At 40.2% G+C, this 20,364-nt stretch overlaps 1 protein-coding gene across 1 annotated transcript in view; it reads left to right on the top strand.

The window, feature by feature from the left end:
- Positions 1-20,364, top strand: part of LRP1B (LDL receptor related protein 1B) — a 3,669,685-nt gene that overhangs the window by 3,073,167 nt on the left and 576,154 nt on the right. Inside the window, exons 58-59 of the mRNA XM_086955170.1 lie at positions 7,394-7,516; positions 14,348-14,529. Coding sequence (XP_086811296.1) covers positions 7,394-7,516; positions 14,348-14,529 — 305 coding nt within the window. The remainder of the gene's footprint in view (positions 1-7,393; positions 7,517-14,347; positions 14,530-20,364) is intronic.

The raw sequence follows: 20,364 nt of genomic DNA, 5'->3' as shown, positions 1-20,364 counted from the left end.
TTAGCATTCAGAAACTCTTATTACCTGTCTAGAAATAGTCGTAGAATAACATTATTTAGGGGATGAAATATATCCCTTTCCAAAAACGTAAACACCCCCAAATAGCGTGGGCAGGAGTAAAAAGGGGTTCCCTGTGGAGAAATGAGTTTTACCTGTTGATATGGTTCTGTTCTGTTTCCTCTCTTGTGCACTGCAGCACAGCAAATCTTGAATTAAGTAATTGAACTGGATGCAATAGAAATATGTGTAGAAGAAAATTTTGCTTAAAACAAAGGTCATGAAGTGTGAAATGGCTAACTCATTTAACTGTGATATGTTTTTCTAATGAAGGGATCTCAATAATTGTTCCACAAAGGAGTTCAAATAGTCTCTTGTCAAATAGTCTGCCAGTGTAAAATAGTGCTGATTGCAAATAGAGCATATGTGCACTGTCACTGCCTTCTTATCTGCATAAGGTGGGCAATTCGCCTGAATTCAATATCTCTAACATGAGCCTTTGGGTGATGTAATACGTAGCTGACTTGTTTGAAAGACTGGATTATTCCATCTGCTCTATTTAATTAAAATTTTCAACAAAGGACACAGTGGCATTGTTTTTGGGATCATTATTATTGACACTTATTCTTATTTAAACGTTGAGCAGCCAGTGTTGTAGCACAGGCCCCTGCAGTCCCTGCGGTGCAGGGTGGGCGAGCTGCAGGGGGGACACTCAGCTGAGTACCCTGGCCTTAGCGCTCTTGACTGAGTATGGTAGTGGCTCCCATCATATAGTTTGCAGCAGGCCCCCTCAACTTTCGTTAGACTAGTGGGTGCAGCTACTGAACATTCTCTAGAGCAGAAGGAACAAGGACTGATACTTCTAGCAATGAGCCTTTTCTTTGTTCCAGTGGCAGCACGGGCAGGGAGTACAGTGATAAAATCTGGTGGGCAGTCTTGCCCCACTATGTTGGTGCTCATGCAAAAAGTGGGTCTACAAGTACCAGAGTGAGATCAAGCTTTGACTTTCCTTTGCCAGTATTTCAGGAGACCACAGAGAGTAGTATTTTACCTCAGGCTGTATTTTCAACTAGCTCCCTGTTCACTGAAGAGTTCACAGTCAACTACTATAGCATCAACTGGTCCATAGTTTTGTTTAAGTGTTTTGTGTTAAGAGGACTACTAATCCGCATTTTCCACCAAAACTAGCATCGGAGGGTACGAGTAATGTGTTGTGCGAAAGGTGAAAACGATAGCCGCTGCGGCAGCAGTAGGAGCTGTAAGCTGCTCCGAGAACTCCCAGAGAGACTGTATCGGCAAAGCAGGTAATCCAGCAATGGAGCCCGACTCTGCGAGCTTTCATTGAAGCGCAGAGGTAGACTTAACAGGAGACTCAAAGAAAACATATTTTAACCACAACTCATCCTTTTCCAGCGGGGGTCCTTAGAGGGGGAGAGAGCATCAGCGCTGCCTTCCGCGGTGTCAAGCAGCGGCCATTTTGCCCCCAGTTTCTGTCCGTAAGGCTTATATTTCGTGCACCACATTGGAACAGATGGTGTAACTAACAGAGGCTTTCTGTTGGAGGGGTTGTGGAATAGGGGTCCATTCTTTCATATAACCTCTTCCGTGCGTTGGACGGCCCCCGGCCGTCTGACGTCACAGTGGGCGTGTGCGTCGGACGGCTGGGGGTCGTCCGATTTGTACACGCATAGAATTCGCTAGCACAGAGGGGAAATGAGCGCCACAGTGAAGCGGATAAAATGGGCTTGCCCCAAAATTCAATGGTATTGGACTAAAATAATTCAATGTTTAAAAGAAGTGTATAGGAAAGAGCTACTAAGTTCGGTAAAATGGTGTCTTCTCAATGTGTGGGAGGCAACAGATCTGGGGAGAGGGGGCCAAAAAGGGGTGACTCTAGCACTGATGATAGCCAAAAGTAATATAGCACGTTCCTGGGGTTCTAATGTGACTTCCTCAATGAAGGACTGGAAGAAGGATATCGACTGGTGTATTATGGTGGAGAAGGCGGTGTATGCAAATAGAGGATGCTTCTGCAAATGGGGGAAGATATAGAATAAATGAAATTACTTTAGAGGCAACCCGTGTACAGCTCCAGAGCCACAGAGGAGGTGGGAGGAAATGCAGGAGCAAAATGCTTAAGGAAGGAACAATGGAGAATACCTTGCAAGTGGGGCTGTACAGATCATTGACAATGTCAAACTGTACCCAACAGAAGTGACAAAATACTACATTTGTGGTGAATGTATCTGGTTTGTTGTTTTTTTTTAAATAAAAAGATGTTTTAAAAAAGAAATCTGGACCACTAAGGGGACATCACTAAACAAAATGATCCTAAGGGACTGCATGGCTCTTGACCATGTACCGTGGCCCCAATACATTAAGAATCACTTAGCGAGTTTAGGGAGAGGAGATCGTTTTGAACCCTGAATTTAGTAACAAGAAGGACCTGGTTAACATCAAGGTGGCCTCTTTCAGCAGTAGGCATTAAAAGGGAAGACAAGGAGCTAATTAACCCTAGCATACGTCGTTTCATCATGTCAAGAATGACACCGATGGTGGAACGATAATTACTAAGGTTTGTGAACTTTTACAACCGTTTTTTTAATGACCAGTTTCCAGTTTGATCTCTTTCATCTCCTTCTCGCCCACCCATAGGGGCAGCACAAGGGCCAGAGTCTGTTGCTATATGGCTGCGACAGGAAGTCTCCACAGGACATGCCCCACTTCTTGCTGTCCTTCTTAGTCCCGATCTTAAAAAAGGCCAATTTTAGGCAAGTGTGCCCCCCTTTAATTTAAATGCTGAGGGATAGTGCCGTTTTTCATGTTTTTAGCATTTTAAAATGTACAGTCAGTTGTGACTGATTATCTTGCTTTTAAACATATTATTTATGACACAATGCACCTTTTAATGTTTTGTGTACATTTCTGCCACTTAATTGTCTTTACCTGACAAGATTATTCGTTGTTAACATGAACGATTCTCCTGAGTAGGCCTTGCTAGTATGTACTTGTTATTTGCACTTCACTTTTTACATCTGGCATAGGTTATTTTTTAACTGATATGGTCCACTTTGGAATGTTCTATTTAATCTCAATGTGTGCTTTCATCGTTTTATTACATGAAACCGAATAAAGATTATTTGATTTGATTTGACACAAAGTAGTGCCAAGCACTTTATGCACTGAAAAAAGGCAAATTCCAGCGCAAAAGAAACCTATTGTATGAAAAGTAATTAGTTGCTTTGCTTCACTTTGTGTGACCTTGCTGCAATTTGAGACAATAGAAAGTGTTACTAAATCTGGTCCACACATTTTTTGGCCTATCAGCTGCCCCTTTTCAAAGAGGCTTGATCAGTCATGCGCAGAGAAGAAACAACATATTAATGATGTCTTTTTCATAATATTTATTTGTCTGTCAGTTTATGAAAGCGCTGGGCTTCAGCTTTCGGTCATTATACAGCGTGAACTTTTTTGGAACATATCACCTACATTAAAAAAAAAGTAATTATCCATTCTTTGCATCAGTTGTCAAATTCGTTAAAATTTACATTTTTTACACCCGAGGAATATAATTAATAAAGAAAGTGTATGAAAATGAGAGGAGCAATCTGCATGCTTGTGTATTTGAATGTTAATTAAATGCAAATCACTTAAATTTCCTTTTCCATTTTTTGGCAGTACAAAAACGTACTCTGGCTCTTAGAGTTATTAAGAAAAATAAAAGCAGTCTGTAGGAATCATGTAATTTGAGAACTTCATGTTGTGTTACACACTGTAATTAGCCATGCGCAGTCAGTAGTGCAGAATTCCTTGCAGCGATAGATGGAGGGGGAGGTCAACTCACATTGTTTAGTTAAGTGATGAAGCATGCTCCAGTTAATTTTGAATTTGCACATTGAGCAAATCACGATCTGCATAAGAATAAATATGCAACCATTTTCCGCTAATTAAAAGCTAACTCTACAGTGCCAGCCATTCGGGTAAAGTAACATAAAATCTAATTTAATGAAACGAAAATAATATTAATAATCGGATACATTTTTCAACTAAGAACTCCATAGTTGGAATATTTTATCTCCATCTTAGAATTTTAACACCATCAGTGGTTATCCTTATACTTTACAAAACTTGCTGCATAAATCCTGTTCCCGATGGCTAAAGCCCTAGAATCATCATTGTTCTGAACTGGCCACATTACTGCAGTAGCCATCAAATCTGCCTTCCTCAATATGCCTCCCTACCACAAGATAGAGTTGTAAACTTTGCTGCAAGATCTCCCTATAATCTACCCAGGCACAGTCATGTCCCCCACTATCATTGCCAAAATCGTTGGCTTTCAGCAATAAACTGAGGGGCATATGTGGAAGCTCTATTGCCACCATAACGTCACGTTTAAAGGGCAGTGTTAAGTCACTTAAAGTGGCTTAATGCTGCCTTGTAAATAAGGCACCCTTTCCTGCTATACTTAGCGTAAAAGGAAAGAGCAATGGGTGTTGCTGTGGGCGTTCCACTGCTACAACGGTGGCATAAATATGGGGCAGAGCCAAAGTTTGGACCAGGGAAAACAGGGTCTTAGCCTGGCAAAATGAGAATAAATGTTTAATTTCTCCTTGTTTTTGCTGTTTCCATGTGTTCTGCCATGCACACATGGAAACAGAAAAATGCATTTGAATCTCAATTTCAATCTTTAAAAAAAAGATGTTTTGCAACTTCTATGTGTCCTGCACTACGCAGATAACATAGAAGATTCAAATCGCCATTTCAGATTGTTTCAGTGCAGGAAGGGGCCCTTCCCTGCACATAAACAATCTTCCCCTCAACGCAGACACCCTTGCACTATGGTGCAACAGTGCTTGCATGCCCGCTAGGCATCTAAATTTAGCACCAGGGCAGGGGGAAATGCAGGGCTGCACCATATTCTTGTATATATGGTTCAGACCTGCATTTCTAATGCGAAAGATTGTGTTGTTAGCCTCCTTGGTTTAACAACAAGCTTCACAACTTTCCTTGAAAATATGCCTCTGAGTGGTATATAAACTAATTATTTGTTTATTTAAAAACATATATCATCTGACTCCAGGCTCCCTGTCAAACAATTTGGATAGCTATGTCCCCCAAAGAATCTCTTCTGATCTAGCCAAAATATAAATATCTTCCTAAAGCCTCACCCCCTAAATTGACTCGTGTTAGAAATTGGGTTATTGGTTGAGGGGGGTGAAACCCTACTCAAGCAACAGCCATAACACTTTCAGGGTGAACCACAAACATTCGCTAAATTTGCCTGTCCCGGTACGGCTGTCTTTTTCCTAAAGGAAAGCAAACCTTTTGGATTGCAGGGACAAGTGAAGTTGGGGAATGTGCGACCCCCTTTCCAGGACCCCAGGGCCCCCATGGGTGTCGCGCACCACAGATTGAAGACCTCTGAGATACAGGGACCAGGGTAGTCCTGCTGAAAGAGTTAACTTCAATGTATTACTTTTTGTTTGCAGCATAAATACTATATACTTTACGCCTGGCCTGGCTGTTTTTGTGGCAAGCTACCAGAATGTTAGGCACAGGTTAATTTAGTCGTTCACCTTGACAATGATTGTGGTTGTTGCCTAAGTGGGACTTCAACCCCCCAACCACTAGCCCAACTCTAGTGACTGGGACACTGGGACTACTCAACTGCCCACTGCCCATTTCACTTATAATCCAATCTGAAAGAGAAACCTATTAGCCACCATTAAACCCAACCAAAGATGTTCCAGTCCAGCCAACAATCTGCCTGCATTGGTTGATGGGCATGGCTGCTTCCTACATACCAGACTCCATGACCTGATATCTATGGCATCAACACTCCACATGCATGTCTCCTTGGTCTAAGTAGGATGAGCTCCCCAGCACATACTGATAACCTGTGGTTAGAGTACAGCCTCTGACTTATAATTTCATGCTCATAGAAGTCCCATCCAAGGCCATAGACATTGGAAATGACAAGAACTGCTGGTGCTGGAAATGGTTAGTTGAAATAGATAGCAAAACTCTGGCTACGACATGGAGCTGACATTTTTCCAATTAGCCAACAGTGTTTGCACAGTAAATAATCCACCTTCACCTCATATTTTCCTACATTAAGTAGTAACACTAATGATTAATATCTGCATATGCTAATGTGATATTCATGCTCCAAGGAAGCTCATTAAGTTAGGTTCCTAAGCGTTGTTTTTGCAGTAGTGTCCAAAACATTTGATAATTTCTTGCTGGGAATTACACTTAAATGTATTACCTAACACAAATGATTTCAATGTGTGTCATTATTTATACGTTTATAATAATTTGGTACCAGCATCTGGAACCAAAATATTGTATGACGGGAATATCATGTACTAAATATCATTTACAAAAATATCTAAGTGAAGCAGTTAATCGAACAACATACAATAGACAGATTTCTAATCAAACAATATTTAGGATACAATATTTGTGTCAGATGATATTTTTGCCAAGGATATTCAGATATGCAGCATTGTATAATACATATATTATAAATTGTTTCTAACTTAAATGAATCTGGAAGACAATGCAACACTTTGAACTACACTCAATAGGTATGAATATGTACTGGGACCTGCAATCAATAGCATACACAATTAATACTTTTCAACAAGAGTGTCTCTCAAGGTTTAGAAGATTGCTTAGTAGGGTACCAAAAGATGTCTTAAACTCAATGTCCTCTAATATGTTCATTACTATCAAATACAATGATAAAACTTGCATGATTAAAGCAAAATGTAAAATGTTTATCTGGTTTACATTTTGAAGATGGATATGTATTCACATGTATTCTTGAACATGATTTATACTGCTCCATTATATAATTTAATTCATGGTCAAAGATTCAACTTGAATTGCCTCATATCATGCTGCTGCACGGCCCATTTAAATCCTTGTCTTATCACCACAAATACCAAAATGATCTGGAGAAAATCTGAAGACCTAGTAGCTCTGAGGGGTACTATTATTGATACAACAGAAATTTCAAGTTAATGAAAACATTGTTTTAAGGTTGTCTAGAAAGTGACTTGCTTTCAGGTTTCTAGGTGACTATCAGTTTTGGTTTTATATATATTCTACACTTACTCCAAACATTTGTCTGGTACTTGTGTGTTCGTACTTTCTATGATTGAGTTTTATTTTAGTGTTTTATTCACGAGCAGATACTGATTGTTTACATTAGTATTCGCAATATTATACACATTGCCCAATAGTGTTTAGAAATACATGTTTTCTTTGGAAAATGTAAATAAAACAAAATACAAATGACTACTGTCCATAAGCATTATTTTGTTATTAATGTCTTTAGATATCTTTCACCAGATCTGTATATATGATGATATTCCTATTTCCTTTTTAGGGACTGAACAATGTAATTGCAATGGACTTTGACTACAGGGAAGAGTCAATTTACTGGATCGATTCCAGTAGACCAAATGGAAGCAGAATTAACCGAATGCTTCTGAATGGAAGTGATATAAAGGTATGCAGAGCCAAGGAATAAAAAACATTGAATACATTTTCTAAAATGAGTTAGAAACACAGAAAAGAGAACATTTCAAGCAATTTTGCAGACTGTTCTGGATACGATATTTCCAATATTATTCTTAAGACTAAGAATGAAACATTAAATTGGCTGTGTTCTTTCATAAGGATATTATTTCAAAAGCTTAGCATAACAAGATTAGATTTTTTACATTTAATACTCTAAACCTTGCTAATCTTGGTTTATCTTGGTATCTTGTAGAAAAGTATGCTTTTTCTTTGCACTGTTTTGCATCTTTTTATACGTTGTTGGCTTCTGTGGCTGATTTTCCACTTTAAAACTCCCTAAATTCAGACTAAATTGCTGACCTACACATATTTGACAATGTCCAATTTACATAGCATTCTCAATGTAATGTTTGAAAAACGGAAAGAATTTTAGCAAACTGGTTTAATCGAAAATATCAGTTTTATTTAGCAGCATAATTATGGCTCTAGTTTACTGCTGAACTATATATAAGTATATGCATAATATTTTTTTTGTATAAGGTTAATGGGCAGAAATTATTAATTTTCAGAACATTGCAGAACAATGTGCTCCATTCACTTTTAGGCCAAATTGACTGATTAGCGTGTTAAAAAATGAAATATAACATAACAACAAGAAATGTACTTTGCCATTGCCATTCTGCCAATTTTAATGTCAACAATTAAATGTGCACCAATAGAGTTGTCTTTGGAGTTTGCATTTTACGATTTTGATTGATGCCACATTGGTCTTTTTGAAGGCCCCTTGAAGAATAGCCACATGCACTAAACGAATGTCGATTGAGGAATGTATTCAAGTTTCAATGTGCTACTAGTTAAAGTCAAGACAAAATGTGAACTGAAACTCAACAGCATGCTAAATGGAAAGTCAAATTATTTGTAACATTTCTCATTTACACCACTGGGCATCAATACCAATACCTTTGAATAATCAATAATATACAGACTCAATTTACATTTTTAAATGTTCACTAAAGATGTGTTATTTGTATGAATCATTTTTTAAAGTTCAAACTCAGATTTGAAAGCAGCAGTATGAGAGGAAGATGGATTGGAGAGCCTGAGGAAAGGAAGAAGAAGGTGATATTAGAGGTGGCAGAGTTGTAGCTTTCTCCTGCATTCTGAGATTGTTGATGCATGGTACTATTCCAGAGATTGCGTGGATTGACTGAGATGCCCTGTCACTGAGATGTGTCATTTTTTGCATTCCAATAAATCAAGAAATACTCAGAGTAATAGGGCTGTGATAGTTGTGACTGTTCTTGGGGAAGTTAATGCAAGATAAAGTGAATTTGATTTAATGGGACATTTTTGATTAAGAAGTATTAGTCCTGTTGTGCATTTTGAAGGATTCATTAAATTGTAGAACTTGAATGACATAGACTTTTAAGGGAAAAGTATGAACTCTACTACATTCTCTATCAAAAGACATGTATCAGTGAGGGATTGATTGGTATTGTTGAAGATGAGTCAGTTATATCTGCTGAGGTCATTCCTTACCCCAGTACACAGCTGATGAACTGCTATCAGTCTGTAATGCAAACCTCAAATTAATGATACTCAGATTCGGCACTTTTTGGTTATCATTAAAACACATTTTTATCATGTATCCTCCATTGATACTTTCCATGAAAAATGTTTTATTGATATTCTTGTCTTAATGCATTTCAGGTTTTCTTCACATGGTTGCTTCACAATAAATGCATTAACTTCTGTTTGTGTACCTGATTTATGGTATTTCTTTCTAGTTACTGACAAAATATGTCGGATTTAGTTTTTCCAGCATACAGGTAGTGATATGACAGATTAAGACCTTCAGAAGAGTCATTGAACAAAACCTGAAATCCATGTAGACTAATTTAAGTGAGAGAAAATGATTAGCGTGCCAAAAGAGTTACATTTGAATATTTTAGTACTTTGAATTGATCCTAGGTTCCATTTTATTGAGCAAAAATTGTGAATTGAATGAGTGGAATAATGAGGGATGATGAATTTCACACAGTTAATTACCATCAGTCTACTGGAGGATGAGGATGCTGTGGTGAAATATAAGCCTCTTAAGTATTTGGTTAGCATATATACAATCACACAACAGAGGGTGAAAACTTTAGATCCATGAAAGGTAAATGATCACTGTGGGTGAATCTAGGTGTGTTTTTGGAAGAATGGATGCCAATTACTGTCGGAAGAAAGGACCAAAGTCCTTTATTTTGTATGGATAATGGTGGGAAAGTATAGATAAACACAGTTCAACAAATTTTAATCCCTTATCTACCATAAAGCTTGCCTTGCTTTAAATATATTCTGTCAAAGACAAGCTACCATTTTGAAAGATATTAGATACTTGCTTAAAAAATTTTCACACATAGTTTTACAGAGGCCCAATGGCTATTTAAGGAAGCCTGCTATACTGAATATGGAAACAGACTTATAGTCAATTAATCAATCAGGGGGACTTGTAGAGAGTTGCTACTCACCCTTTGAGAGTCTCAAGGTGCTGGGGGAGGGGGGCTGCTGGTTGGACTATGTGAAGGATGATTCGAAGAGCAAGTTCTTGAGGTCCTTCGTGATAGAGTCAGCTACGCAGATTACCTAAGGTGCAGGGCAGGTTGTTCCAGGTCTTGGTGGCAAGGTAGAAGAATGACCTTTTTCCAGTTCTGGTCTTGTGGATCCTGGGGATCGAGGTGAGGGCGAGTTTAGAGGATCGGAGATGTCTGGTAGATACATGGAATATGAGTCATTGGTTTAGGTATGCTGTTCCTTCATTGTTTAGAGCTTTGTAGGTGTGAGTGAGGAGCTGGACAGTGACTCTCTTGTTGACTGTGAGCCAATAGAGTTGTCGGAGATGTTGTGTGATGTGGCTGCAGCAGGGGGTGTCGAGGACCAGTATAGCTGTGGCATTTTGTATGTTCTGTAGTTTCTTGAGCTATTTCTGGGTGACATTGGCATAGAGTGCATTACCGTAGTCAAGTCTGCTGGTGATGAGTGTGTGGGTGGCCATCTATCTGGATTCCGTGGGGATCAGTCAAAAAGTATTTTGAAGCAGGCTGAGGAAATTGCGTTGATTTGGAGGTTCATAGTGAGTGAAGAGCCCAGTATGATGCTGAGGTTGCATGTGTGGTCTGTCGGGTTGCGGTGAGATCCCAGAGCAGTTGGCCACCAGGAGTCATCCCAGGCTGCAGGGGTGGGTCCCAGGATAAGTACTTAGGTCTTGTCCAAGATAAGCTTGAGGTAGCTGTCTTTCATCCAGATAGCAACAGCCTTCATTCCACTTTGGAAGTTAGTTCTTGCATTGTGGGTTCATTGGTGAGGGATTGGATCAGGTTGGTGTCTTCAGTGTAAGAAATGATGTTCAGTCTGTAGCTTTTGACGATGGCTGCGAGGAGGGGCATGTAGATGTTGAAGAGGGGGGGCTGAGGGATGAACCCAGGGGTATCAAATGCTGACCTCTGAGGGTTTTGAGAGGAACAGTGGTAGCCTGAATCATTCAGTCTGGCCATTGAGGAAGGAGTGTATCCAGTCCAAAGCTTTGTTGCGGATGCTGGCGACTTACGATTAAGGTGCGGTTGGAGACTGTGTCAAAGGTGACTGAGAGGTCTGGTAGGATGAGGGCTGCGGTCTCACCTGGTTGAGGAGGGAGCATATGTCATCTTAGGTGGCGAGGAGTGCAGTCTCTGTGGTGTGGTTGCTTCAGAAGTCGGATTGGGAGGTGTCCAGGACATGGTACAATTAGATGAACTCAGAGAGTTGGACATTGATGACCTTCTGTTTGACTTTGGCTGGGAAGAGGAGGAGGGAGATCGGTCTGAATTTCGTGAGGTCTGTCGGATCTGAAGTTTTCTTCTTTATCATGGGGTTGATCTCTGCGTGTTTCTAGGCGTTGGGGAAGGTGGTGTTTTCAATGGAGCAGTTGATGGTGCAGTGAAGCAACAAAACAGATATACTCCTGTATATATATGAACCTGACAGTTTAAAAAACTCAGCCTTTCTTTTATCCTTAGTAAAACCATACCATAAATCATGTCATATTGGTTGTCAAACTGCAGCAAGACATCTTCACATGGAGCGGCATGCTTGATTTTTTTAATAATATTAGGGAATGTTGTACTTTCATATCACTAGCTGATCCATGTCATGCTATCAATATCTATCTAGTGCATTTCTATTGCAAATATTCTATAGCACTTTACATATTCGAATCAGTTTGTGTCACATAAGAATAATCCATGGAAGCAATATGCTTAACCACTTCGATGCTCATGATGGCTCCAGGCTGTCATGAGTCACAGTAAATCACACTGCAAATCTGCATGCAAGAAATTAGAACGTGACTGGCGCACTAATTTTTGCCCAGTTATTAAACTTCAATATAAACAAGCGCAAAAGGAATACTATAAAAAAATCCGTATTTCTAAAGCCATGCATTACAAGACACGCATTGGGGAGGCAGAGAACTCTTCTAAAGAGCTTTTTAAAATTTTTAAGGAAATTTCTGTCTTCACTAATGACAATGCGCCTTGCGACAACTCAGTGGAAACTTGCAATAAGATTGCTCGCTACTTCTCAGATAAGATCACTAACATCTACACCAGTTTCTCTGATAAGCTGCCGTCTGGCCATGATTTTACAGAGAGCGCTGTTACTAAGCCCACTGAGTTCTGCCTCCAATGCTTCTCGGTTCCCACTCCCGATACGCTTATAAACATTTGTAAAAGCGTCAAATCTGGCTCACCTCGGGACCCTGCTCCCCCGAAAATACTCGGAGAGGGCCTACAGGTATTGGAACCCTACTTCAGGCAGATTATTCGGCTGTCCTTCTCCTCTGCGCACCTACCTACTGATTGGAAGAAGGCTATTGTACTACCTATCAAAAAGAAGCCTAATGTAAGCCTGGACACCTTGGAAAATCTAAGACCTATCTCTCTACTACCCTATCTGGCCAAAGTGACCGAAAAAATTGCTAACAAACAACTTATGGCTCACTTTGAAGCTAATAAATGCCTGCACAGCTCCCAGTCCGGTTTTCGGACTAATTACTCCACCGAGACAGCCCTCTTGAGAGCTACTGAAACGCTTAGGGCAGGAGCTGATGAGGGTCATACGATGGCACTCATAATGCTCGACCTCAGTGCTGCGTTTGACACTGTGGCCCATTCCACCCTGCTACAGTGTCTAAACCAGGCTGGGGTCACAAAGGAGGCATTGGGATGGCTTAAATCTTTCCTTATAGACCGAAGCTTCCAGGTTCAGAGAGGCAATTCCCTTTCTGACAGCATTGCCCTTGAACAGGGGGTGCCTCAGGGCTCTGCCCTGAGCCCCACCTTGTTCAACCTGTATATGGCTCCACTGGCGGAGGTGGTTCAATCGTACGGCATAAAAATTGTATCTTATGCCGACGATACGCAACTCCTCATCTCCCTATCCCAGACACCCACCTTGGCTGCTGCTAATTTTAGAACATGTATGCAGGAGCTTGCAGGCTGGATGAACCAACACTGCCTCAAGCTCAATGGTTCTAAAACTGAGGTGCTGGTGATTGGGGGTAACTCGGACAGCTGGACCCGGGACTGGTGGCCTTCCTGTCTAGGTACCATGCCTTCCCCATGCAAGGAAGCTAAGAACCTGGGTGTTTGGGTTGATCCCAGACTCTCTTATGACAGCCACGTCCAGAGGCTAACAGGAAAGTGCTTTGGTGTACTGAAGACCTTAAACCGCACCCTAGACCTCCTTCCTCTAGAGGCCAGACGCACGATGACTCAAGCCCTGGTCACTTCCCGTATTGACTACGGGAATGTCCTTCTCTTAGGTACTACTGAGAAGAACATTAAAAAACTTCAGGTTCTCCAGAACACAGCGGCCCGTCTGGTCCTTAGGCTTCCCAGAAGAGCAGCCTCCAAGCCTTCTCTAGCTGCTCTTCACTGGCTCCCTATAAAAAAGAGAATCCTGTTTAAAGCGCTCCTCTTGTGCTACAGGATCACCTCTCAGGTAGCACCTGAATATCTGAAGGATCTTGCTATCCCCTATGTGCCCAACAGAGAACTGCGTTCCAAGGGTACCGGGCTTCTGTGTGCCCCCCGTATAAACAAAGCAAGAATGGGAGGGCGCTCTTTTAGGGCGCTGGCGGCCAAGAATTGGAACCTTCTTCCTCTGCACATTAGATTGGCTGAGACAGAGGCCGTATTTAGAAGACTCTTGAAGACTCACCTTTTCGCCCTTTAGGTCGCTCACTTCCCCTGCTTCTCTCTCCACAGCGCGGGGATACGCCGAGATGGCGTCACCAGGCGCTTTATAAAATCCTTTATTATTATTATTATTATTAGTAGTCGTGTGCTCATGACGGCCTGGAGCCATCAAAACATTGCTGCCATGCCCACGCGTGATTACTTCCCCGCTTATGTGGGCAACTTAATCAGTGGGCGGAGTACAGATGACTCCAGACCATCAGGAGCAAACGCCTCCCATGACTCATTACGGCCGGGAGCCGTCACGAGCACCACGGCAAGGCGCAGCGCCCCCCCCCCCCGCAACGGGCAAAATTCACACCGCGGCAAAGGGGATAATAGGGTCCGTGGTAAAGTCCAAGCTCTACATATATAACAATAAGAGAGTACATTTGCATCAATCGTAAAGATAATTCTGTTTAGTTCCAAAGCACAAAGTCAAATTGAAGCATGCATTAGTAAAGAGCTTTCTTGTTGCAGCTATTTTTAATAGGAAAAGAGCAATGCTTATTCAGAAAATGATAGAGACTGCGACTGATGTTTGGATCTCCATTTTCTAGGTGGTGCATAATACAGCTGTACCCAATGCACTGGCTTTTGATTGGGTTGGCAAAAACCTTTATTGGTCTGATACCGAAAAGAGAGTCATAGAAGTTTCGAAGTTCAATGGCTTGTACTCGACCATTCTTGTGAGCAAATGGCTGAAATTCCCTAGAGACCTCGCTTTGGATCCTCAAGCTGGGTATGAATAATATTTAATATTATAGTGCTGCATGTTTATTAAATTGATTTACCCAAAGCAAAATGTAAGGTATTAAAAACAGGAATGAAGTTTGCAATACTATTTTAAATTATTTTTCAGAAATAATACATATACAGATAGGAAACCAGAGTCAACTCTCACAAGACATTATATGTGTCTTTTTACTATAAGGAGTTCGCCAAAACAGCTTTGCATGGGGAAGATTTTACTTCTGAATGTTTAGATCCAGTCAGGCCATGTGGTTGCAAACCACGAGCTGCAATAATACGCAGAATAAACGTGTTTCCATCTTTCCATCAGTTTTTGCAGCTTTGCCAATAAATTTACAGAGGTTTGAAATATTACAATTGGTCTCTGTTGTATGTTCAAGCTTTGTGCTTGCCTATCCTATTTCAATGTCATGTTTTCACAGGGGTGATACAAAATACCAAACAATGCAGTTCTGTACTTAAAAAAAGAAAATCATTTCAAATCAGACTTTAAGATAAAACAACGAAATTAATAGCGATTGTATATGTAATTATAAGCATTCAAGGTGCCAAATTACAAAAAAAAACGATTAGGCAACGGTGGGATACGTTAGCATTACATGGTTTTATTGCACTACGTCGGTTGGGAAAATGCCATTAAAAATGTTACAGCCCTGTAAACAGTACATTGCTCATAGTCGTTTTCTTATGTTAGTAAATCCTGCACCGACTGTAATTATCACAATAATACTAATTTTGCATGCATCATAGCATAATTGTCGGTGTGGTTCAGATCCCTTAACAAAGTCATTTCATTATTTGGCTTCCTTCTTTTTTAAAAATGTTAATTGAGGCGTTATGCTGTTTACATGGTATATCTCAACAGAGCTTTAGAGTTTTTTGTCTGTTACTGAGTCAATATTTATAGTGCTGTTGCTGGCTAGCATTTATGGTATGTTTTGAAAGCGTTCTTAAAATATATATATTTGAAATTATTGCACTTTCCTACAACAATTTATACATTTCCAATCTTGGTTATTTCACGTTTTCAGGATTGTATTGAGCCTATGAATGCGTGACAAGCTTGGAAAACATGAAACAATCAAGCAGAAATTTGCTTAAATTAGTTTCTAAAATATAATATTTTTCTGCAACAGTTCCGCTGCTGAATTAAAATGTAAGCAGACTTAAAATTTAGCAGTATGCACTAAGGATGGACACTGTAATCCGTCGAGTTACATGTGTATAATTAGCCACTATGTAATATCTTCCTTAGGTGCCTTTGCTTAAACGTAGAATTAGAACAAGAAATATTTCTGGCAATATGAACCGGATGAAAAGTCTCAGAGCCTTAAAATAGTTTAAAGAATGTTCTTGACCGCCGACCGGGTGAAAGCCTGAAGACTCAAGTGGGAGAAGAATAGGGGAAGTTAAAGAAATAAGCTGAATATTCTATGCATGGCTAGGTGGCCTTAAAATGTGATATTATCACAATACCCCAAATATAGTCTTTGGATTCACACTAAAAAATCCTTAGCTCAGTCCTGGTAGAGTGGTAAAGTGTGGTCAGATTTTACTAGAGAAACATGTGTTAAGCATTTAAGAGTACCAACATGGACAATAAGTAATTGACATGATATGAATGAAATCCAATTTATAAAAGTAGAGTGTATTTTCATCTTAATTTAGACGCCAAAATGAATGGAATATTATATATATTTCAAGCAATGTTAAGTCAGTGCAGTAAAATACATAAACAAAATAGCATTGCAGTCAATTGCAAAATCCACTAGGGACAATCAGTCACCTGCAGGTTGAGTTTCTTGGAACCCTTATTGGGGTATGGTCTTGCGGGCCCCAGGGCCAGGCCACAACAGTCAGATCAGTTTTAGCTAGCCCAAGGAGTCTGGGTACAGAGTTATTCTGGCTATCCTTGGTATTGAATGGAAGCCACCGATAGTGCTGTTTTTACCTCTTAACGGTGCTATAAGAAACAAAACTGCACACACACAACAGGGAAACAGATGCTCATGTTGGGTGATGGGTGCACGTAGCTCTCCTTGTAGTTGTTACGGTGTTTGTGGTTACGCGACTGGTGACGAACAAGCCTTGTGAGTATCAAGCACAACAAAACGCTTTGGGAACTTCACTGGTTCCTGGGGAGTAATGTAGTGGCCTGAGACTTTGGGGCAGGTGAGACTACAAATCACGCAATGTACTAGACCACCTGGATCGGGCGATCCCTTGGAGGGAGTAGTACTTTGGATCTGGTGTTTTTTTTTACCTGCAGTTTGCAGGGGACTAGTACCACTAGTCCAGGGGAGACTGAGGGTGCGTCTGGCTTCCATAAGGAACCCTCTCTTCGGGTGTGTCGAGTTAGTTTGGCCAAGGATGAGGGTTGTTCACCCAGTTCCAGGTTTGATGCCTCAGGGACAAAGTATCCCTCTTTCACTTTGTGCTGGTGGGCAGAGTCTGTTATCAGTGACACAGGTTTGCTCTTGCTTCTTCTTTGAAGTAAGGTTCTGGTGTCAGGGGGATCCATTAAATCCTATATTCAGGGGAATTAGGGATGTGGGAGCCAGCAGCCAAATGGCAGCTAGTTTATGCAGTTAGTCTGCTCGTGAGGTTAGCCACCTTTTGTACCTAGAGTTACTATTTATGCCCTCTTAAAGATGTATTTTAGGTGTACAGATCAGGCTGCCCGCCCTAGCGGTGAGAGCATTCTTCCTGAGGGTGTATACTTGCTGCATAGCTGTTTCCCACCTCGCCTGGGTGAAAGTGCATCTGGAGCAAAGGGAGGTCTGTTTCCTCCTCAGGGTGACATCTCATATGGATATCAGAGGTGGTGTGGACTTTGAAACTCACCACTCTGATGTGCCAATTCACTATAGAACTCACTACACACGAAAGACAAATCCCTGCTCCTGAAATAAGGAGCTGGGAAAATCCTAAACGAGAAATGTTTGAAGGGGTAAAAAAAGAAGAAAAGAAAAGAAAGAAACCTACTTGGAAACCCAAAAGGTTTTTTAGAATGCCCTCACCCACTTTGTAGAGGCATGCTTTATCATAGAGCAACTACCACACCCTGGTGCAGATGAACACTCATAGTGGAGCGCTTGCTTTTTTTGTATAGAAGAAAATAATATTTTATTATGAGTGATCCCTATGACAAAAAGAATTGTTTTGAAGACTATCCAAGTGGGTGCCTATATGTTTATTTGTTGTAGGGCCCCCTTGACAGGGTTACAAATTAAAAAGTAGGTATATAGGAGGTGCTACATCTCCAGTACCCCATCCGCCTGTACTAACATGTTTCAGCCACTTACTCAATGGAAGAAGACTTTGCCGAATCTTAGTCTCCTGATCCGGTGACTTGGTGACTCCTATCTCATTGAGTTGCCATGTGCAACACAGAATACTTGTTTTAAATTGAAAAACAGCGGTGGCGTAAAAGACATAACATCTTGACTTGTAATTGATCATTGTAACTCTGAACCCCTCACTAAAAGTGCGGCAGTACAGCACGAAACAAGCTAATTCGACCTAGAGCTTCTATTTAACCATTCAATATTTTACAGTTGAACTTTTAGACAACATAGTACTAAGCCCTGCAACACCTTAACATTTTGATTTAGTACTGGCCCACAAACATGCATGCACTTTAGCACTTGTTTTTATTTGATGGCTTCCTCGTTTTTAGAAGAAACTTTTATTCAAATGTAAATATTAACATTACGCCCCTTTGCACTTGTTCATACTCGATAGCTACCTCATTTCTAGAAGGTATCTTTTATCTAGCAAGGCTTTGGAATGGTCTATGTTAACATCTTTTGTGTCTGAGTCTGCATTTTCCCTTTAGGAAGGCCTTAATAAACTGGCGTTTTCACCTGTTGGGAGATTAAGATCCTGATTAAGAGTTTGGTGGATGTGTTACTCTGTAACACGTGACAGATATCGGTCCACTGTATTAAAAGTAACATAGGATTTAGTGGACTTGTAAAACGGTTGGCGATATATCCGTCACATGTGTGAAGGAGTAACCCAGTCTGCCAAACTCTAAATCAGGCCACTTGTTCCATTGAGATCTTCTGGAACCAGCTTCTTACCGATTGGCATAGCAGCACTATGGCACGTCGATGCCTAAAGGGATTTGTGCTTTTATAAATTGTGATTATATCATATGATAGAGATGGCTGACCCAGTGGAAGCTGTTATCTATTCTCCCACAATTGAGAATCATATAGATACTTGACTCCATGTATTGGTTTAATAAACAATGCCCAGAAGGGTCTTGTCAGTTTCATCATTACAGCAGAGATGAAAATCTTTGAAGATGAATTGGGACAATTACTCACAAAATTAACAATGTTGGCTAAGAATTGCAACTTTCTTTTTTTCTTGTTAATATTTTTTCAATTGGAGCTACACACACAAATAATACACACCCACATTTTCAAATTAAATGGCTTGCACTCCTATGATTTTAGAACTTTAGAAAAATTTAATGCATGCTTGCCACCCCACCAACAAATGTTTTGTTGTTCAAAATATCTTCTTAAAAAGTGTTAGCTGATTTCAGTCTTTTCCCGAAGGAATGGGCGTTGCCCATCAAGCAAGTGCTCAAAGTGCAAGTCAATGGAAATGAGTGGGCTTTTCTCCTTTTAACTGGCTTGAGTCTATAGTCAAGTCAAGTCAAATAACTTTATTTGGTTATTTGAAATAACAACCATAAAAGCATTACACACCAAAAGTATATTGACTCGTACTTACATAAAGAAGTTAAAAACGGCTTAAAGTAAATAGATTACAAAAAGTTACAGGCAGAATGTACACTCAAAATGTTAAAACAGAATGTTATGAGGAAATAAAAAGGTTAGTGTTTTTCTGGAGATATATCTAGTACCAGCGCTATTATCCTTCCATACTTTTCCTAAATTTGAGTGCTAATTTAAAAAAAAAACTGCATACAAATAAGGTACAATCACAACTTAGCATCTGAAGATAATAAAGTGCTGGTCTAAATTGAGAGAAATTAAATTTTTTAAGACAGGGTTTTAAGTATAACCTCCGTGGTATAATATAAAATGGACAAAATAATAAAAAGTGTGCCAGGTCTTGCGGAGACTTTTCGTCGCAGCCGCAAGGCGGCAACACTTGTCCACAGTAGGATCCCTTAGGCACAGCCAGAAGTAAGTGAAATAAATCCAGCCGGACCCTTGTCAACAAGAAACGATCATAGCTTGACATCGGCCATGACAGGTACGGTTCCATGAGCAAAGTTGTTTTTAGTAGCACATGTTTTCGTACACTTCCTTTCCTTATTTCACCAGCCTCTCTGACTAAATACCTGGAAGAGATAAAAGCCTTCTTCACAAGAATAACATCCAGTTTCGTAATGGATTTTGGAGTTAAAAAGAGTTCGGGCGCCCTATTTCATTGAAGCAGTTACTTAAATACTTTATCCAAGGAACCTTAAGCCTATTTTCCCGTGTTAACGCTTCCCTCAGTATGAGCTGAGTAAGAGGTACATCATTATTTAACCAGCAGTTTAGCCAACATACTAGAGGGTTTACTGCTATTTTATCACATAGAAATGGCATACCCTATATGCCTCTATAGCTTTTCTTCCAGCATCTATGCTATTGAATTATGATAGTTGGAGTCCATTTCAAGATTTCTGTAGTGATATTGCTAGTGTATATTTTACATTATTGTACTTAACTAACCAGCAATTGCTCCATTACTTCAGGGACTTACATTGATGCTAGAATTGCATCCACATTGGCCCACAAATCTGCCAAAATTCTACATGTCAGCATAAAACGCTCAGACATGAAAATTCTAG

The sequence above is a fragment of the Lissotriton vulgaris genome, chromosome 2_1 (assembly GCF_964263255.1).
Source record: "Lissotriton vulgaris chromosome 2_1, aLisVul1.2, whole genome shotgun sequence".
NCBI classification, from domain to species: domain Eukaryota; kingdom Metazoa; phylum Chordata; class Amphibia; order Caudata; family Salamandridae; genus Lissotriton; species Lissotriton vulgaris.
This window is presented reverse-complemented; position numbering and strand designations above follow the sequence as displayed.